Source organism: Dicentrarchus labrax, unplaced genomic scaffold (genome assembly GCF_905237075.1).
Source record: "Dicentrarchus labrax unplaced genomic scaffold, dlabrax2021, whole genome shotgun sequence".
Lineage (NCBI taxonomy): Eukaryota > Metazoa > Chordata > Actinopteri > Moronidae > Dicentrarchus > Dicentrarchus labrax.
This window is the reverse complement of record NW_026136708.1, coordinates 17,913,085-17,935,828: the sequence shown is the minus strand read 5'-3', so window position 1 is coordinate 17,935,828 and position 22,744 is coordinate 17,913,085. Positions and strand designations below refer to the sequence as shown.

General features: G+C 40.5%; 1 protein-coding gene across 2 annotated transcripts in view; it reads left to right on the top strand.

Moving 5' to 3' along the window:
* akap12b (A kinase (PRKA) anchor protein 12b) overlaps positions 1-22,744 on the top strand; it is a 43,932-nt gene that overhangs the window by 11,986 nt on the left and 9,202 nt on the right. Inside the window, exon 2 of one of the 2 annotated variants that reach the window (XM_051408765.1) lies at positions 9,577-9,652. In XM_051408765.1, the coding sequence (XP_051264725.1) occupies positions 9,577-9,652 (76 nt within the window). Of the gene's footprint in view, positions 1-9,576; positions 9,653-19,746; positions 20,001-22,744 lie in introns of those variants that run through there. The other variant, XM_051408766.1, reaches the window with a different exon arrangement.

The following is a 22,744-nucleotide window of genomic DNA, read 5'->3' as shown; positions in this document are numbered from 1 at the left end:
GAAGGGGAGGGTGAAGCGACGGAGTTGCGATCTGCTGGATACGACTAAATCCTACACACTGGACCTTTAAGTGTCATTGAACACCTTACTTATAAAGTCTTTTCAAAAGGAGGTTCACACCATCTTTGTATTTTTATACAAATTTTGCAACCACCTCGTTGCAACCATGTTTTTGAATGTTGAATTTAAATAGTGAACATGATGCAATGAGTGTTTTATATCTATTAAGTGTCTTTCTGTGCCATTGTATGTTTTTGTACTAATTACATTAAACCAAGAAAATAAAACCCTGAACTTTCAACATAAACTCCAGGATAGTTAGTTTATTAATATATAACGAATAAAAGATTATGTCCAACAGTATTTCATAATATAACAAATCTGCATGCACATAAACAGAACAATGTGATCATGTTGCAACATTTTCAGGAAAGTATTCAACATAACTGAGACTAAATTGTTTATGTACTGGAGTAAAAGCTACAGATTTCAGCTTTAAGACACAAATATGTGGTACTTCTCAACTTCTACTTCTTCAAACTATTTGAACAGCCCCAAGTTTATGTGACGTATTTGACCCCGAATGTTGTTTCTGTGCCAAAACCTAGATCACACATATAGACATTAATAGGGCAATAATCTGAGAGTAATTTGAGGCGTAAAGCCAAAATAACAGTCTGGTTTAAGTATCTCAGTAATTAAAGCCACGTTTATAACGTTCCAGACACCCTCCTCGCTAGTCATCTTCCCGCTCTCACATATGACTGCGGAGCTCAGATGCTTATCGGGGGCTCAAAGATATTTAGAGATTCATGACAGGAGGGTCAGCAATGGGGGTGGATTTGTTATTTCAACCCAGTTAGAGAGGCTGGCCTGCAGGGTCAAGCGCTGGCCAGTGTGGCCTGATTATGATCGTGTCCTGGGGGGTCTTTTTTTTCCTACGACCAGGCTGTTGTTGTTGTTTGACACACAGTTTGCTGTTCGAGTGTAGCAGCCGCACAGATGAAGGGACGGGTGGTGATGAAAAACAGACAAATTGTGGGAGGTATAGAGACTTTGGGTTAAAGGGTTAGTGATGCACTGATGTAGGTAGAGGAGGACAACCTGGTTTTATCTGTTGTCCTAAAATGGCAGCTAACAGGTGACAGGTGACTCTGCAGCTTTAGGGTCACTCAGTCTGTTGGTTTGCATTTCTTTCTCTCACACATAAACACAGACATATTTGAGTCTTGGCTTTTTTTTTATCCATCTGCTGTTATATTAATCTAATTCAATGCCCCTGAGGTTCTCTTCTTCTCACGCCACGTATGTGAACCAGGGTTGACAAACAGACTCATGTGGTTGCCAAGGCTCAGAAGTAGTGGACCACATAGAATACCTTATCTTTGCACAATTAGATATAGTCTTATATTTTCTTCTATAATACTTTAATTTCATGCACTTTTCATATCAGTTATAACCAGAAGTTTGGAGCAAATTCAAGTCCCTGACTGATAAACGTTACAGTAAACTACGATTGAACAGTTGAGTCCTTTCATAGTCTTGGCCCTAATAATTGACTATCCTAGGCTACTGCTAGTCTCCACTTAAAGGTCCAGTGTGTAGGAATTTGTGGCGTCTAGCAGTGTTACTTGCCTTACGTTCACTTTTCAAGCACGAAGGAGAAACTACAGCGTAAAGAAGGCAAACACTCCTATCTAGAGCCCGTTTTTGGTGTGTTTGTTCTGGGCTACTGTAGAAACCTGACAGTTGAACATGGTGGCCGCCACAAAAAGGTAACAAAAACACAACGATTTCTATATTCAGGTGATTTTACACTAATGAAAATATACCTATGAATATTATATTTCATTTCTGCCAATAGAGCCTTCTAAATGTTACACACTGGACCTTAAACAGACTTAATCCACGTCCAGAGTTACAGTTAATGTGCTAATTAGTAAAAGTTAGCAGGCTAAAACTAAGTGTGATAAACATCTTGCACCTGTTTAACATCATGCATGTTAGCATTTAAGATTGAAGCATTGCTGTAGTAGGCTGCAGCCTCACAGAAAGAATATTGTGTCTTTCAAATCTCAAGTTATAGGTAGATAAATCTAATTTAAGTCAAGTCTCAGGTCCTTGTTTTGTACATTGTACCTATTGTAAATAAAATGGAGGAATTTTAATTTATCCTAATATTATGAGGACATAATATTCTGAGTTAAGTGGTAAATTGTATTTTGTCATTAACTGCAGGACAGTTTTTAACTTTCAGCCTGACACCAAACTGACCTTCATCCATTAAAAATAAACTAATAGAAAAAATGGCAGCCACACTTTTAGGACACACACACACACACACAGACACACACACACACAGTGAATAATGGAGGTTTCCCATATACAGCTTGTGTGTGTGGTTTGACAGATTTATTGTAACAGATGCCTCTCTTCCTGAAAGCCATCATAAATAAAACCTACTCTGTATATTGATCAGAAGTAGAGTGAATCAGAGGGAACAATGGAAGAGACTTGAAATAGTCAGAGTTTGAGGGATTTCTGTGAATATAACCTGCACAAATGAGCCAAAAAATGTGTTTATTTTAAAGGGGCCATGAAACGAGACTTACTATATTCACAATATATTCCTTTGTGATCCATTTTAAACTGCTCTGGCCTGCACACACACACAGGGAGGCACAGGTACCCAGAGTCTGAGCACCTGAGCGGAGTTAAAGGATTGTGGAAAGAGTGAGAGTGCTACTTCGGGGTTCTTGTCAGGCTTTGATCTTTGGTATGTACTGAATGTTGGGGTCAGGGATAATAGATTGGGGGCTGGCAGGGTGAGGAGACATGAAGCGAGAGAGGGAGACAGACACGATGGTCACACAGGCCCCCTGAAACCTCCTGTTTGACATAGGTGAAATATTTATTGGCAAATACGTCTCGCAGCTCGTTTTTAAACTTACTGGTGGAGTTTGATTAATCAGGATGGATCTCAGATGATGGTGGTTATTTAATTTGTCAAGAAAATCAGTTATTTTACTGGAATATTATGTCCTAAGGTACAAACATGCTGGGAAATACACTTATAAGATCTTGTCTTTCTCCTGTCAGTACAGTAAATATGAAGCTACAGCCAGCAGCAAATTAGCTTATCTTAGCCCTAAAGACTGGAAAAGGGAAATCCAACCTACCAGCTCCTCTAAAACTCACTAATTGACACGTTATATGCAATTTGTTTAGTCTGTACAACATTTATGATATAAAAACAAAGTTGGGGTTTCACATGTGTCCTGGCTGTCAGCTTAGCTAAGTTAACCATCTGCTGCCTCTAACTTCATATAGTAGTTCCCAAGAAGTCAGCTTTGAAAGACTCTCATCTATAATAATAATCTATAATCATTCTCTGACGACCAAGAAGATATTTGTTTTAGTTCTTGCCTTCTTTTTCTCCTCATTCTGGCTCTTCTGTTTCCCATCTCCTCTCTCTTTCTATCTCCACATCTCTGCTTTCACCTCCTCCTCTCCTCTGCCTTTATCTCTCCCCCCCCCCAAACAGCATCATCCTCCTTTCGTCTGCTCCGAGACGCTGTCCACACCTCAGAGGTCAGAGGTCGTAAGGTTAACTGTCATGAGCAAACTACGACCCCACAGAGAGTCTTTAAGCCTGTTATCTCCTACTGCGAGTTTACTTGTGTGTGCATATGTTCATTTGGGAATAATCCTAACGCGATGGAGCAGTCAGTAGCTCAGACAGCTGAATCTGATCTTTTTCCCTTTCTCTATAGTTGTACACGGTTCAAAAGGTTTGGCAGTTTTGAAGCGGCAATAAACAGTTCCTCCTTTTCAGCTGCACCTCGCTGAGACTCTGTCAACATGCTGGCACAATACAACGACCACGTCAGCCAGACGGAGTGAATTTATGACGACTGTTTCTGCTTCTTCACTGTTGTGCTCTCTGTAATGATCGACAAGTATCGCTGCTTCCTCGAAAGTATTAGCTTATTCTGTGTCTGATATCTGCTTTTATTTCCTGTAAGGATTCTCAAATATATATTTAAAGGTCCAGTATTTAAAGGTCCAGTGTGTAATGTTCATACGTATGTTGTCATTTGTGTGTAATCGCTTGAAAATAATTGAATTCTTGTGTTTTTGTTGACTTAGAATGAGACGTTTTTGTTGTACAAAGTGTAAAACAAACTAATTTCCAGGCAGCAGGGGTGCCGAAAAAACTGTAAAGTACTGTAAGAATAAAAACATAGATTAAATGTAAAAAAAATACAGTAATTACCTTTATTATAATGAACCTTTACTGTAATTTTAGAAGGAATGTCTTTTATTTTTAAAATATATAAACTGGTAGAATAGAGTAACACCTTTAAAAAACATTATTATTATTATTCTAAAATAAAATGTCAAAATAAAGGATTATTATTAAGTATTAGTATTCTCTTTCTCTAAATGTCGTATAATTTTATAATGAGCTGTTTTTATCTACAGAGGTAGTTGGTCCTTTTCTACTGAGGCCACCATGTTTGAACCACCATGTTTCTACAGTAGCCCAGAGCGGACAAACCAAACACTGGCTCTAGATCGGGCCTTTTAAGAGCTTTCACAGCCACCGTAGTTTCTTCTACTTCACTTTGAAGGCTGAGCTGTATGCAAATGGTTGCAATCTGCAGCTTCACCACTAAATGACAATAACTTATTGTATAAATCACAACAGAGCAACAAAACAAGAGGTGATTCAGGAGAAACCGAATCAAATGCAACAATAAACCGAAACGATCCAACTACTTTCTCACTTGTGACCTCATAAATCAATTTAATCCACAAATTTAGGGTCCTTTGAACTGTTCCCGTAGCCTGTTTGATAACTTTATAAGCCTCTTTTGTTTTATTTGAGTGGATCAGATTTAAATAAAGGTCACTAAAGCTTTTTTCAGCCTCTTCTCTCTGCCTATTCTTAGACAGGCGACTTTGGTTTGAGATGTAATTTACCAGCTGCGCCGTCCCCTTCTTTTAAATGAACCCCCTCCTCCTGCACTTTGTGTTTGGTTTAAGGCGTATAAATCTCCTCTGTTGGCCTTTGTGGAGTGATTTAGGAGGCTGTGGGTTGTCTCTGTCCTGGAGCCACTGAGTGAAGAGGTGTAGCCAAGAAGTAAATGAGAGGGGCAGATAAGAGGAAATAAGAATCAAAGATAAAATTAGGATAAAAGCGAAAGCAGAACGAGTGGTTAAGCGAGAGAGAAGATCATAAGAAAAACAGCAAAAGAGAAAATCTAATCATTCCTCTGGAGCTGATCCTGAAATTGTAGGTCGTTCTTATTGTGGACAATCAGATGGGAACCTCCTTCAGTCGCTTGCACAAAGTGGACCGGCTAATTAAGACTTTTATTTTGGTGATTAAAGGAGCACCAAAGACAATTTCACACACACAACGACTTCCCCACATGGCAGCGAGATATGATCAGTCTGTCTAAGTTTGAACGCCAAAAAACAAGCAAACAAAAAAGACATGAGCTACATACTTTTGATTTCTAGGATTTAAAGTTTCATCTTTCTAAATAAAACTGGGCATTGTAGTTTTTAGCAAATGTTACTCAAACAGGAGTAAAAAAGTGGTTTATTAATACACAATTGGTGTCCTGGTGAGTATATGTTCATCTTTATAAAGGAACATCTCATCCAGTGCACCCGTGTGGCTAATTGATGTGTCTTTAATAGTTTTTGGACAACAATGGAGGTCTATTATATATATATATATATATATATATATATATATATATATATATATATCAGGCTTCAGCTGTACAGGCAGTGCTTGTTAGTTGGATCGATTCATTGATTTGTTGACAATAACAAAAAACAAAAAAAAAAAAAACAGCCTTGTGGTTTAATCTGTATCTGTGATTTAACTCTTTAAATTTAGCTTTACCTACCTCCCACTTATTGTAATTGCCTGATTAAGCAATTTGATTTAATTAGTTGGATTAAACAAACTGCAGCCGTTATTTATTTGATTTAATTTGATTTTCAAGTCTGAATGGTGACTCTGCAGTAAGAACCACACAAGGTCTGCTGGCTCGCAGACACCAAGCGCTTAATGGATGTGTAAACATTCAAAGTGAAAGATGATGCCGAGAGGGAAGGACGGAGATAAAATCGTCCTTTGTGAGTATTTAGCCTCTTGTGATAGATGAAGATGAGACCGGGAGCAAAATGAAAAGAGCTGAAAAGAGGTAATAAGAGAGGTCCGGAGGCGTTTACTGACACTTGGTCTCTGTGGTTTTAAGTAGTCGGTAAACACAGCTCACGGTGCTCCCTAACAAGTTCCATGAATATTTACATACTGTTTAAGCAAACACACCTCCTGCACATGACTTAGACTTCTTCAAATGTTTTCCACAAAAAATGTTTTCCACAAATTAAATTAGCTCACATTACACAGACAGAAAACAAAACACAGTTGTTTCCCGCCTGCTGTTGTTTGGTTTAGCAGATGTTTTTTTTCTGTGACCGTTTGTGCATTTTTTTCTGTCTGTCTTTAGGTCTTTGTGGCAGACCATGTTGACCAAGCAGACGTCAAAAAATGCACAACTGGCAGTGAAACTTTGGCATATTTTGTTTGGGAAATGAAAGGAATTCAGAGCAGCTCACTCCACACCCTTTCTGTCCCTTTATGGTAGGACGCACGCTGCTTCTTGTGTTGGGACTGACTGTTAGCGGCGGATGTAAATCTTAAGAATTTCACATCAAATCACATCCGATTCGGACTTAATTCCCATCCTATGTTGAGATTCCTGGTGTATGATATGGGAAGCTCATCTATCCTCATCCTCAGCACTCTGTGGGATTAGTTCTGAGTCATGAGTGAGTTGAGTCTTGAAAGTCAATCAGCAGCACGTTTAATGCTCAGAAGAAGGAGTGGCATTTTGACACGGGCGCATATGAGGTAACTTAGGGACAGAGGTGGCGAGAGGGTCACCATTTGAGGGAGGTGGGCTTAAAATAAGAGGGCAAAATCAGGTGTTGGTGGGGGGGGGGGTTCCGTGGAATTTTGGAGAGGAGAGCAAGGAATGCTGGGAATGCCAGTCATGAGGCGGACTAAAGGTAGGGCGGGGTCGCTGCAGGTCTGGAGGTCAGCTGATGGCTCACACCCCAAGTCTGATCTGAGGTCCTGGTGGCTTTAAAAGGGCTAAAAATGACAAGACCATCCTCCTCTGTGTGAAAGCATTTCAACCAATGAGGTTTTTCTTTTTAAAAATTAGTGGCCCATTTAACAAAAGTATGTGCTGATGGGGCACTGACTTACTTTAGTAGCATGTTCCTCGGGACCCCCTCCCTGCAGGTCTCTGCCCTAACACACATTAAAAATCCAAAAATTTTAAATCCACACAAATGTTAAGTCTAGTTTGACTTTGTTTGTTTGGAACCTTTTGTACTTCTCTTTTTCTTTTCTTGCTTTCTTTAACGGTGCAAACTGTTAAATAGGTAAAGGTAAATCGTGGCTGATCTTTCTCTGCCATTCTTGTAGCTTTAGCGATATCTGTCTGACCGACTTGTGGGAGACTGTGGAAGGAAATTAATTACTTACAAGCCTGTGACTGCTACAGATACCGGATTAATTTCAGTTCCTTTCCAGAACATTTGATGTATTGATTTCTGTCAGGATGTAGAGAGAATGTCAACAAACATAGTAAAAAATGCTACTGAAATACATGACGTACCCTGGTTTTAAGCAATAGCTAGCCACTATGTTCTATATCTATGTATATGGTGTTGGATCGGTGCACAGACACACATACTTGCCGATACTTAATACCACATCTTAGGCAGGAATCGGACCAGTGTGTTTTAAAATGTCTGATTATAGCTACTAGAAATTATGATTTTACATTTCACTGTGGCTTGTTAGAGAGTTCAATGCAGACAAAATCAGATATTTGTACATCAGAGAGGTGACTAAAGGAAGGCTGTCGGACTTAAAATATAGCTGCTTAAAAAACAATTAAGTATTGACACCATGCGGGAGCTTATTTTAGATTTTTGTGCACCTACCTGCCACATAATGCACCTAAGTGTCACTTGGATCGCAGAAGTTAAATAGAAGTTTCATCGAAGAGACAAGCATACTGCTTCCTGCTAAAACCTCTTATCTCAGAGTTGTGCCTTTGTTGTATTCCTCCCAAAACAAAGGTTACACCACCATGTAGCACCACCTGATGACCCTCCCTCCCTCCCTTCTTAAAACCAGCTCTCGCTTTCTTTATCTCATCTTTTATTACGCCCCTCCAACCTGTCCCAAGCAGAGTGTCTCCTCTGTGGTGTCATTTTTCAGGGCTTTCCTGGAGGAGTTTGTGCTGGTGGGAATGGAGCCTGAGTTGTCCATTAGTTAGATTAGCAGCTCTGTGGGGAGGCTCTGGTTCCCTCTCCCCTGGCTCGGACAGACAAAGCTCTGGCCTGCCTGCCATTGTACGGCTGTCAGTAGGAGCTGGTAGCTACTAGAGAAAACTCTGTCAAGGCCGAGATCCACTGATAGGTGCTGTGAGCCAAGGCTGTGTGTTGTTTACTTGTTAACATCCATGTCCATACTGAAAAAAGGGCTGTAAAAGTATCATTATTTATGTCATACTCCTTAATTCCTTACTTTTTTCTGTCTTATTTGTATATTTAATGTAATATTTCTCTTTTTCAGCATTGTTTGCCAACTTACCACATAGCTGACCGCTGTGAACTGATGTGAATTTACCCATTTTTGGTCTTTGTCGGGATGTTTTTGTCTTTTAACGATTGGTTTTTACCACCTGATAATAAAACTATTTAAGGATGTGTAACGTAGTGGCAGCACACATACCATTTAAGGATCTAATAGTGTCCTGGCAGGCTTGATTCACTGATCATAAAACATGACGGGTGGGACGAGATAAAAGCATTTATTTGGTGGTTTGCATTATTTGAAAATGTATGGTGGTAAAATTGGCTTTAGCGAAGGCTGTCATTGTCTTGAATGCCTTAAAGAAATAGTTCTACGTTTTGACAAATACCCTTATTCACTTTATTGTTGAGTGTTAAGATGAGAGGATTGGTGCCGCTCTCATATCTGTGTGTTAAGTATGGAGCCAGGAAGTGGTTCAGCTGAGCTTATTGTAGCTTGGCGTAAGACTGGAAACAGGGAGAAACAGCTGTCCTGGCTTGGTCCAAGTTAAACCTCTAAAGCTAACTGTGAAACAGTTTATATGGTTTGTTTAATCTGTACACAAACAACAGCAGTTCCTGAGTCCCGCTGTCACCAGTGGAGATGCGAAAGGTCCTTTCTAAAACGTTTTATTTCTTTTTATCTGTGTTCGGATTAAACAAATTGTCTGCAACTTGGTTATTAGTGAGCTTTTGAAGTGTTAGTGGCTGTATTTCTGAACTTTGGACTGTGCCAGGCTAGCTGTTAACACCTGTTTCAGTGACACTAAGACAACCGCCTTCTAGGTTTAGCTCTATATTTGACACACAAACACGACGTATCTCTGTGTATGCTAATGCTTTTTTTTTTTATTTTAAAAAATTGAAGTTTCCCTTCTTTCTGTGTCTTTTCAGTCTTTGCAGAAAAATGGACAAATCTCCAGCATGACGAGTCTGAACGGACACTCGGAGGACAACACGCTGGCAGAAGGTGTGTGTGTATGTGTAGTGAGTGTGTGTGTGTCGGTCCTCGTCAATACTGTTTATTTATAGTGTGTGACTTTGGGTGATGTTCCTGTGGTCGGTGTGGGTGTTTGTGTGTGTTTGTGTCTGGGATTTTGTACTGTTTCTTCAGCAGTGGCAGAAGGTAAGCTTGTTTGTGTGGGGTCAGTTTTCAGTGTGTGTGTGTCAATGTGTGTGTGTGTGTGTGTGTGTGTGTGTGTGTGTGTGTGTGTGTGTGCAGATTCTTGCCTGCAGATGTCTTCATGGGTCTGCAAGATCTACTTGATCCTTAAATAATCCCTGTGTCAACACATAGGGGACACCTACATGGGCTTTTTAACATAGGAGCCACACACACTGACTCACACCCACATACCGAGCATACTGCTCCCCCCACTATTCCTCTTTTAACTAGATAATTAATTAGATACACACATATTGTATATTTGGTCCCAGTGTGATGCTCAAATCACATCCCTGTGTGTGAGCAGCTGCAGAAATGTCACTTTAAATTTGTCAAAACATTAAAGAAAGGCCAAGTTTTTGTAAAAAATGCCTTTGCACAGAGTTGGAAATTCAAACTCAAAACCATTTTAAGGGGGCTGTCAGTGGTGGGAGATACTCTAAGGACACAGTGATCTGAGGTAATCATTAACTAGTAATAAAGTTGTCAAAATTAATTTCTGCCACTTAAATTAACATGTGCTCCAACCTGCTCTGTCCATCTCCTGCAGCCTCTTATCTCCAAAGCAGTGTTTGTTTATTTTCTTTGCCATTTCTGTCGTGTCTCCCTCAATATGGGAGGGCTGCCGAGGCCTGTACAACCCTCCCTCAATATTTAGCAGGCCGTGACCTGGGCCCCAGCACAAAGCAACCTGCGCACTTCATAATATGTTATGGCCCAGGGGAAGGGGTAACCTTATACTACTTAAAACACAGAGATATGTCACATACCACTCTGTCAAATAACCTATTTAATAAGCTATTTAATGAAGCAATTCTGTCAGTTTATAGAGTAACCCAATACCGTCTTCAGAGCAGAGATACAGAGTGTATGAGTCGATGTGGCACGTAGACTAGTGGGGAGTAATTTGGTTGTTGAAATCATTGCTTCTGTGGACACTGTAAGTTAATTAAGATATAGAACAGAAAAAAGGGGTGGCCCCAGTAGCTAACCTAGTATAGCACGATGTACTAAAGCTGAGTCTGAGGTACAATTCCAACCTGTGTCCTCCTTGCTACATGTCTTCCACATATTTATCTTGTAAGGAATGCTTAGATCTTGTGCACTAATGCATACAGAAATAAAAGTTGCAGCCTTCATGTTCACAAAACCATGTGATCAAAACTTTGCATGCAGGTGATCTGGCCAAGATAAAATGCAATATTGCTGCCCACAAAATTACTCCTATTTCTTCCTTTGCCTGCATAATGATATTTACACCCAACCTGAATAGACCTAAAATAGTAAACGACACTTTTGAACACTGTGGTCAAAAAGTGAAACAATGAGAGCACATTTTCCAGCACTTCACACTTCACACTCTTCTTCTAGCCTCAAGAAAACATATTTTTCTTCTGAGATGATAATGACACATCTGCTCAGATCCACTTGGGTTTTTTTTTTTACACATATTCACACACAGACCCCAGATGACTGATAATTCACTCACAGAACCAAAAACAGGAGAGAAACATAAAACAACTGAAGCTGTGAAAGAACTTCAAGGCCACTGATTAAAGAGCAAGGGAGTGAAAGGAAGGTAGATACACAATAGAGGACGATAGAGGGGTATGGAAGGTATGGATGGGGCTTCACATCCCAGCGTTTCTCTCGCTCTTGTGCAGCCTGATAAAGACAGCAATGCATTGTGGGAGACAGGAAGAGCAGTCGAATCTCTCTGATAACAACGAAAAACAACAAAAAAACGGGTCTGCAGATCAAAAAGACTGACGCTTGAGCAAACACACACACACACGTGCAAGCAAACACACCGCCATAATCTCTCTCTATCAGGTATACCAGAGTGTTTATAGTGTGAGGGACACTGTGGTGAAACACCAAAGCAACAGCTCAAACACATCATACACCAGCCTGGACAACATGACCACTGAGTGACATATAACTTAACAAGCAATACCCGTTGGCTCTGTGCCCGTTTTATTATAGACAGGAATGAAAAGGTATTGAAAACTCATAATATCTGACTCTGCCGCAGACTTTTATGGGCCTTTTTAATGGGAAAGTCAATGAGTCTCGTTATAGTTTGACTTTATGGAAAGCAAAAGCAGGCATATACATTGCAGCAACAATATTTTACTCTATCATCTCTTGCAGACTGTTTAATTAAAAGAGTAAAAGTATTTGTTTAAATTGGTATCAAAGTATGAGGATGGTGTGGAGTTCCATTTTCCAATGCGTCTGTTAGTAGTCGACCCCTCTGTGAATACAAACACTGAATCTGCGGGTTCACACAAGGTAACCGTTCCTTGTTTTAAGGGGACGTGGCAGTCGTATTTTGGTTGAGAAATCCTGAAAATGAAGGAAAAAATCAGATAAATCAGAAGTAAACAGTGCATAAACAGCTTAATCCGAGCTCAGAGTTGTTTGTATTTGTTGTCACTTTGGCGTGGTATTGTTGTTTTAAAGAGAAAATGTGTGGTTGCTGCTTCTTTCCTCCTCTACAAGGGCTTTGGGACATCATCTTGGGAGGCCTCTCAGTTTTTTAGCTTAAAACATTGATAACAAATTGGCTAAAAAACTGTTTGAAAATTATTCTAAAAGTTTGTTTTAACCTTCGTTCAGTGCCAGGTGGGCTGAGAAAGCCCAGGCTCCTGCTCAAGGCTCAGGAATGCAGAGTTTACGTCGGTTATTAGACAGAAAAGGAACTGAATAAAGATTACATGGAAGTTCAGTTTTGAGGGGAGCGTTTTAAAATGTTTCTTTGCTAAAGACAAGAGAGAGGCAAGCAAAGAGTGAGAGTCAGGAGGAGTAAAAATAGATAAGGATAAAGAGAGAGAAAGTGCATCAGTCCTACAAATGTAATCAAAATGAGACACAGTATCACTTTTTTTTTTGTCATAATAAGAATTGTGGTGCTCCATGTAGACCTGCATACAGGCCTGCATGTGTGTTCGGGTTGCTAGTTTCAGGGCGGTGGGGTGCAGTGGGAGCCCAAAGGCTGACATCATAGCTGATGTAATTTACTGGCCGGAGCATTGAGGGTCCCTCCCAGATGGCTCACAGGCTTTTAAAGAGGACAGATGAAGTTTTTTTTTGAAGGTTTTTGCGAGGGGGAGAATGCTGACTGCGTGAATGTGTTCACTGCAGTTTGGGTTTATGTAGGAATGATCGTTCTTCTTATACTTTTATATGTCACTCGCTGTACTGTGCTTGTGCTTGAACGCTTAATCAAACAGTTGATTGACAGAAAATACATTCTTTAATTGAAAACTGCGTGTTATTAGAAACTGAATCCGACTCTGGACGACAATGTAGGTCACTGGAGCTTGTGATGGAAACTCCTTATTATGACAATTTAATCATATTATATAAAAATGAAAGCAAGTAGTTGTTATAACCTAATTTTGTACAATGTGACTGCAGCTAGTCCCAGTAAGTCAGAAAGTAAGACCGATTGTTCAGATGGTCCTAGGTGTGTCATGAATTGTGAGAAGTGATTCACTAGAGTCTCTTTATGCTACATTTTTATTTCTTTTTTGGTTGCAGGTGTTAGTTTTTTACGAGGTGAATGTATTGCAGTATTTACTGTACTGTGTATGTGTATGCAAGTGTTTGTGTGTGTGGTCATGATTTCATTCTAGGAGTTACTGGGGCTCGGCTCGGGGGGGAGAATGCATGCATAGTTGTGTTGCCAAAACCTTCATCACGCCTGTGGAAGGGACCTCTCCCTACACTTAAACTCTGTCTGATCTCTGCCAACAAGGCTTCACGTTGTACAGTCATCATTACGCAATCCAGCCGCCAGATTGTTCCTTTTGGATTATTGCCCGTACGCCTTTTACATTCCAGCTGACAATATTCATTACAGGCAACTATTAAGATGTTCTTGTGCATCTTTGTACCACATTAGTGGGAGGAATTATTTTGTCCTCAGTGTGCACTGCATTTGTGCAGATGCTGATCCATCAACTTGCCGCAAGACGTCAGAATGATTTTTTTCTCCTCAGAGAAGGGAAGTGATCCCAGAGGAAAGTGTTTGGGAGGCAGAGTTTTAGATTGGAGTGCTTAAAAGGCCCTCGGCCCCTCAAGATCCATCATTGTCCAGTCACTACTTCAATTATGTTCATTTGTGCACCATGTTTTATTTAGTCATTTGTTATAAAGTGCGTACTTCAAGGGCACCTCAGGGCAAGAGAGGATAAAGAAGTCGATTAGAAAGCTGTCATTTGTCAACTGCGGTAAACTGATCAGACAGGAGTCGTTTCTGTCCAAAAGCAACCTCGACAACATTTTAAGTTATTTAAATGAAGCTCCAGTAAGTTCTTACAGACTGCATCATCAGCAATAACCAGATCAACTGACAGCAAGATAATAAGGCACCCTGTGTCTCAGCTGACCTGACTGCAGGAATATTTACCATGCTCATAATTTTTTTTAGCATGTTAGCATACAAAGTACAGCCACAAAAGTACAGACATTATTATAATTGAACCTGATGATGGCATTAGATAAGTTCACTCCATCTTTTAGTTGTTGAAATACTTCAGTCTGGACTCCAAGTAAAGTGATCAGTGGTGCACCATATTCAAATCAAAAGGTTAATAGCTAATAGAGAGTGCATCCCTGGGAGTGTCCCAGGTACACAGGGCCTAATAATAACAGTAATAAGGTCAAATTCATGGTAGACTCCCACAAGGGCTTCTCAGACCCCCCAGGACCCACTCGTCTCCGTGTTAGCTCCTCTCTCATCTTTACCGGCATCAGGGAACCTAATCTCCCTCCTCAACCCCTAACATCCCCCAGGCACATGGAGGATTGAGAGAACGGACCAGGAATGTGACTGACCCCTCCTTCTCCTCCTTCTTTAATAGCATTACGGCCCCCCTGTTATAATGCAGCAGGTATCCATATACTGTAGTATGTCATTTTTTACCTTGCAATTAATGATAACATCTTCTTTAAAAAGGTGCCAAGAATGCGTTAGTGAGGGGAGGTTTCTCACTTGACTCCGATGCAGGAATTAAGCGTAATCTTCTTGGTGCTGGATACTCGATACTTCGGTGATCTGCCTTGTTCCACCTTGTCTTAAGTTACAGACATTTGTTTCAAGAAAAGTCCCAAAACAAGCTCAGTTGTTGTGGAAATAAGTGGAAAAATTCACTCCGTTGGCCGATTCAAGAAAATTTAATTAAAACACTCAGTTGAAATTAAATGAATTTTTTTGTGTGTGTGTAGGACAAGCACAAGTTAATGGACCTCGGCCAAATCCTAATGATAAACAGAGCCATGCATGAGACTGAGGTAAGGGAGATGGATAAGCAGCCAGGAAGAGCATGAAGGATAAGAGCAATTGTGGAAAACATTTTTGGGCAAGTTCTCATGAAATGCAGCTGGGTAGGGAATGGTAACTTTCTTTTTGGCTCAGAGACAAGATGAGCCAGTTTTGGGGTTGAGCAAGACTGAGGCAAGGCACTTTTTATCAACAACATATTTTATTTTCTTTAAACTACTTGCTACAAAACTTCTAGACCAGGGTTGTCTCAATCACCTTCCCAAAAAAAGGAGAGAAACTAAACTGGGTTGTGACAGGATTTCACCACATTCAACACACTGTGCTTTCGGCTCTGCATCTCTGTCTGCCGTCATGAATTCAGATTGAATGTGTCTGGGGTTATATTGTCCTCACCACACGCTTTGGAGCTTTTACTGGTGCAGAGTTGTCTCGCACATCACTTTGCAAGAACTGATCCATTTTGTGTCACTGCATCCGTTAGCTAACTAACAGTAGCCACTTGATGACGCGTCGTGATTGGTGGATTGACATTCAAACCTAACTGGTCATTAAAATTATGCATTTTAGTTTGATGTTTTTTTTATTTATTTATGTGAATTCTTGCACACATTTGGCAGTACCACTCCCTCTGTGGCCCTCTAGATGGCTCTCTGAGGGCCTCCCTACATTTGAGATCAAAACAGACCCTCGTCCAACCGGAAAAGTTGACACGTTGTCCTTTTCACTCTCATTCTTTACTGTTAAACTTGTTTGAGGACCATTCACAGGCCTTTTCAAGCAGCAGGAGGATCTTCTTTAGGTCTCCACTTCCATCATTTTTAGAATTCATCCTGTACTGGATAACAAGATGATGCAACAACTGGAATGTCAAATTGCTGGTGCAGATATTTCAGGAATGCAAATATAACAGATGGCGAAGAGTGGCTTAATGTACCCCTCTGGAAGAAATGCTGCTCTTCACCCAAATTTAAAAGCAGTTTGTGTTGTCTCTTTGGAAGACCAACTGTAAGAGAAGGCCCACATACTTGATCTCAAATGTAATTGTTTCCAGTTGCGTGCAAGATGATATTGATTTTACGGAGCCCACACCTTCTCTCTCGATGCTGAATGCTGTAAACATGATCCTCCATTGTGTGTTACAGTGAAAATAAACAAAAGACGGTCACGAAATACTTGAATCTGAGAGGTCACAACTTCAGCGATCATCTCATCGCGTAATGTACAGACTGTAATCTCAGCGAGAAAAGGCGGAAAGGTTGTTGGACAGACTGTGAGCACAGAATGAAGTGTTACTCGAGGAAACTGGTAAAAAAAAAAAAAAAAAGAAAGGAAGAGGAAACAGTGATGTAAAGAAATGACCGTTTCCTGTCCGACATTCTTATCCATCCCTCCGGCCCACACACAAACAGGAGGGAGGAGTGGTGGGATGAGGGGCTGAAGAGGATGGATGAGACAGAGGGGAAAGTGGTGGAGAGGGAGACGGATTAAAGAGGACTGGAGTGTGGATTCGGGAGATAAAAAAAGATGGTGTGAAAGGAGCAAAACAGAATTTAAAGAAAGGAAAATAAAGGACAGGTATTGAATGAAAACTCCCTCTGATCTCAGGCAGTTTCACACATTCACTTACTCACGGTCCTCGTTTCCCTTTCCTACAATTATTTCAACCTCATCCTATCCAGTTCTTGGAAGAGCAGGAGGCGTTTTCTTCTGTGCTGTCCGATGATGTCATTCACTTCTTTACAGGCAACAAAAAGCCCCTCCGCCCAGCACCGCAACCCCCCACTCCAGACCGACCATTCAAGACCCCTCCTCAAACATTCCTGAGCTCAGGCACGTTTTCTGATTTATCGAGATATGTGGGGCGTCACCCCCCTCCAGCCTCGGCCCTGTGTTTCCCCGACTAAACTGCAGTTTAAACACAAAATACACTCCCATTCATTAGGTGTTGTGATGGAAGCCTATTTCAATTGAATTTGCATTTATTTAATTTGTCTTATCTCCGGAAACGAAGGAATAAAACAATGTTTAAACTGACCCGTAGACTAGCATGAATTTGACCTTATTACTTTAATTTTATGCCCTGTCTGGGACAGTCCTTTTAATGCTCCTAGGGAAGCACTCTCTATTAACCACATGATTAACTATTAACCTTGTGATCTGAATAAGGTGCATTTTGGACCAGACCATCTGTTTTATGACCACTAACACAGTCCAGTAAAGGTCCAGTGTGTAACATTTAGGAGGATCTATTGGCAGAAATTGAATATAATATTGTGAATATTTTATGGCTTTTTTAGTCTTCTATGATAGTTAACTGAATATCTTTCAATGAGCAGTAATAAAACGTTTTGTGTGTTTGAACAATGTTTGGCTAAAGACTATTTACTTTGTAATGACTCCGCCATGGCAGCTTTGTAGGTATCAAGAGGTAAATTAATCCAATAATGAGACCAAAACATGTATGTGAATTACAGAGAGAATTAGAAAATGACATTAAAGGGTTTTTTTTAGACATATTTACTTTCTTAGCAGTGAACAAATAAGAGTACAGTACACAGATGTGGCTCTATAACATGTTTAAGTGATATCAAGTCAAGGCAACACTTAGAGACACATGTTAGCAGGATTAATTCAGATGTTTCCTCATAATCATTTTCTAAAAAGATGCCTGCCTTGTCCTATAACTCCAAGATGAACCATATGGTTTCTTTATGACAGTATTTCCCATACGGCTCAGTGTAGTCGGATGCTGTGCCTAAATTAAAGTCTTTCAGGATGTATGGAAGTCCAGGAATGTGACTGATGTGAATGAGTCATATGAAGGAAGTTGGGAGGGAAAAGGAAGACGTGGGACAATCCAACAGAGGTACTCTCACCCAGTTCCCTTCAGTCTGACTCACTGTCCACTCAGCATAATATACAGTCCTGTCATAGTGGTCATTATGTGCTATAGTACAGATAGTGAAATACCTCAAAGATGAGTCACAGCAATAACAGAGAGCCTCACTGGTGTGTCAGAATGAAATTCTTTCTTCTAGTAAACTACTGTGATTAAATGAAAGACTCTTTCATGATATGCAGATGAGATTTAACTCTTTCTACTACTTATTAATCATCAAGTGACATTAAATCACAGACTTAAACCATCTAACTAAAGTATGGAGGACTTATAAAAGAGCAGAATCTCCTCTTTCCCCTGAAAATATTATATCTTATTAGATTTGTGACTGCCCCCGCTGTCTCCTTTCTCCCTCCTTTCTCCCTCCTGCTAAACCTCTGATAAAAAAACCATGAAGCCTTCCCATTCATCAGCATAGATCTCTAGTATTCACGGCTCTTTCAGTTCAATGGATGTGAAGAAACTCTCAGGAAGTTGTGCTGGATAAAGAGAAAATGGGATGATTTGTTTCGCCCACTTTTCTGGGTTATCTTGTTGTGACCAGATTTGATTTTAAGTTGCCTTGTTTGTTTGCGTCATAGAAATTCAGAAGTGCTTCAGGGAAAAACTTTGAATAAGAAAAGCACACAAACATTTAACACATTACTAGTTTTTCCCTGTTGTTTTATCAATTATTAGGTTAGTTAGTGTGTGTACTGTGCCCACAGTTAAAAGCATGCACATACTTTGGGTGGGGGGGCTTTCAGACGGTACTTGATTACTGCTGTTATCACCCGTTTGGGAGCCTTCTACATGGAATTCACACATTCCTCTGGGACAATGCTGAAGTGTGACAGACCTGATTATGCTGGTATTTACCTGAGGATTTATCTGCATTCCTCCTAGTCCCCCCCCCAGACAAAAGCTGAATTAAATGTTTCTGTATTGGAGTAATTGAGAGGGGGCCTATTAACATTCACAGTGGGCAGGCGACAACTCGATGGCACCCCCGTTCACGGTGTGGATTTAGCCCCTTGGTATGAACTTTATCTTAAACAGGGATATGCTTTGGGTCTGTACGGTGAAGTTTTACTATTTTATCATTTTTGCATTAGAGAAAAAACTCAAAAAGGCTGAAAAAAATCAACGATTTCAATTGAAAAGAGAGTAAAATCCTGAATTTCTCTGGTGTGCCTCCATCAACATTTTCTCTACATGACACTTAGTGACACGAGATACAAAGAAGAGCCTGGTTGCCTACTGCAAAAGGGGAGTAAAGGAGGTACACAAGGCTGTTTTTCACTTGGTATTTTGAAAAATCTGTGAGAGAAACGTAAGGATATCACAACCAGAGTAGACTGTTGAACCCCCACCTTCTCCAGAGAAACAATATATATGAGTTTGTGTATGAAACGGGGTGAGGAACTGATGGATGGGTGGTGTATTGTGGTCTGAACATGTACAATAGTTGCTATTTTTTTTGTAGTGGGCAACAAATTATTTTCTTTAAAGATCACATGATGAGCTCCAGTCATCCCGGCTGGACTGCAAGGTCTGAGGGAGGGTGAGTGGATAAGGAGGAGGGAGGGAGGGAGGAGGAGATGGGGGGAGGAGGGGGCTCATTCAGAACAGCTGAAGAAAGGAGAGGGAGGTGGGAGGAAGAGGGAGGCAGGGGTGGTCCTAACATGACATGTGTGTCAGTCTGTTGAAATGTGTGTGGAGCCCTCTTTTTTGGTTCATACTGGCTGAGAAGTGCTGGAAGAGAGAGAGAGACACACAGCTTCTGCCCTAGTTTACTAGTTAAGACGGAACCAACTCAAAGCAACTTTAATAGTTTACCGAGTGTGCAAGTGAAGGAAAACGATAGAGAGTAAATAGACAGATATTTTTTTTAATTTTTTTAATCTTTATTTTTGTAAATTTTTTTTGGAGAAAGGATTTTTGGGCTTTTATACCAATGCTTGGAACAATAACTCTAACAGGTAAGAACAATGATTCAGTCTCATCTTATTACATTTTAACAATTGTTGCAAAATTTTGTGACTGATTTACACCAAACTAATATAATTTGTTGTGTTGAAACTTGATAATATTTGTTGCATTTTACTCTTTTAGTATATGTCTAAAGAGCAGTAGTTTCTCCTCACATGAATGAGAATAGCTGAAGGCATTGTTGTCCTGAGGGTGTGGTTAGTTAGCATTGTAGTTGGTGGATGTCCCGGCACGGGTGAGTGATTTGACTTGGGGATGGCTTTTCTTTGACCGCTGCAGAGCCACATTGAGTTGAAAGCACATAATGTTTATAATAATGCTTGTTTTCTTAACTTTTATCCTGTTTATGAGCTCGAATCCTTTAAAAGTGCATCACCAAGTGTTTATCCATCATCCTTGTGCATTGCCACTAGCTTTACACAAGTCCCACAAAACACCCCCAAATAGCCCTGTAGTGAAAACCTGTTTATCTACTGTACAAGTACTATTACAGTGGTGCAACTACCAAGTGCCCCTGAACTCTTAAGTATAGATCTAATACTACCGCCAGACTTCTTGGTGGGACAAGAATTTCACAGTGACAGCTGCCAATTAGAAATATATGAAGATGGATTTACAGAAATATTTTCAGTGCCTGTTTTTAGCTCATGCCAGCTCGCTGTGTCCCGTCATGTGAAGTGTTTCATTAGATTAGAGTGGGATCCTAATTCCCAGTGGGGTTATTCAGTTAAACCTCAGAGGATAGGGAGGGAGGAGAAATGGGCGTATGGAATTAATTACATGCCAAGACCAATTCTTCTTCTTCTGATAACTGGGAGTGATGGTTCAGATGGAGCAGGTCAGGGGTGTTTTTGCTTCATGGTGACCCCAGGTTTTGGTTTCTGAACACAAATGGAATATAAAAGCACTGATATTGATAGAAGTGTTTGTGTTTTCTTTATTTTTCTGTGGGATAATTCGACCTGTCCCCATCAGACTTGATGTTAATAAGATAAAGGACTGTGGGTGTTATTATTGCTGTTGATGTGTAGAAACCCCCCTGGAGCCTTGGAGACACTTCGACCACATCATTGATACGGGGGGGTGCTAGAAACTGTCTGCCGGGGGAGGGCATAGGGTATCGCCTTGCCCTCTTTTTTTAACTGACTTCTTTTGTTTAAAGGGCTTGTACTCCAGACAATTAATTACAACTAGGATTTGCATATATTTGGCAAAGTTTGTAAATAATGTCTAGAGAGAATAGCTGCCATTCAGCTTGCCCCCTAACCCCCCACCCCCTCTTCAACAACACACAAACCCACACTAGACACGAAAACAGCCACAACAGAAACATTATCTGATCTCACTGGAGACGAGAGTAGATTTACAACAATTGTCTTTTGGCTGCAGCGATGATATTTAATACGAGAGCATCACTTCACCACATGCTCTCACACACAAACAAAGTCTGTCTGCAGCAGCATTTCAACTATGAATGTGTGAGTCTGAAATATGTAACACCCTCTAAAGTGAGTAAGGGCTTCAACCCTAAGGCAGACCACCACCCCCCAGCCCTTTTTAACCCTTTCCCTTCATCTCTTAACTGTCCCCTCCCTCCTCACCCCCTGTAGCCTCACCCCTCACACACACACACACACACATTCTTTCTGGTACAGTCGTTATTTAAAACACCAGCCCTCCTCCATCACGCATTAACCCACACCCCCCAAAAAACCAATTCAATCTAGGGAGTTGTGTGTCTAAAAAAAAAAAAGGCAGGGTTGGAAAACAGGGATCAAAAAGACAGGAGAGATGCCAGTAGTCTGTTAAATCAACATGACTCCTGTTTTATTGTACATGTAGACACACATGGCCTCGTCTGGCTTACTAACAGTCTGAACCCTCCTACTCACACACAGACGTCTTGATTAAAAAAAAAAGTGCACCGGAAGTTGATTGAGGAACTAAGTACTAATAACATATACACTAACAGGACTTTGCTACTTAGGTATAGTTGAGCTGAACCTGTGTTTGTGGTCAAGTTTCATATTAGATAAACATGACACAGAGTAGTTTTTATATGATGTTTGTGGGTCTTGACTTGCTTGCTCAACAGCTGTGTGGTTGGACAAGCACCCTGAAAATAACACCTATATGAGAGAAAGCCCACTGCCGTGTGACACAGATGTATTTTATAAAATCACTCAGTCACTCTTCATTCGTGTTTATTCAGTTTGGTAAAGTCAGTAAACTTCCTCCGAACTGCAGTGTGTCTTGATAATAGAAAAAGTTGACCACCCCCCCTTCCTTTATTTTCAGAGGCCAGAGAGGGTTAGAAGACTATTGTGTTTGAATGTGTGTGTGCCTTTGGGAAGGGGGTGGGTCCCCATCCATCCTGCTGTGGTGGAATTTGGGTCAAGGGGATTGGGACTTATTTTAAGGAGGGGTAGTAGTAGTAGAGGCCTTTATTGTTTGGTTTGAGTCCTACATGGGCACAGTGGAGACACAGTTTAACTGAAAAACAAATAAACATTCTTGAAGTCCCCTGGCATTTAAATTCAGATTATGTTTAGAGCATCCTAAAATAATTTTCCCCGCACACATAGTAGTAGAACAGCATAGCTCACATTCCTCTCAAGTCAAATCTATACATAATATACGGGCGTGTCCCCACTAACAACATTAGTGTATGAAAGCAGTTCTTTATTTTATCACACAAATTTAGTTTGAAATGTGCTGCGAGTTCACAGAGAGG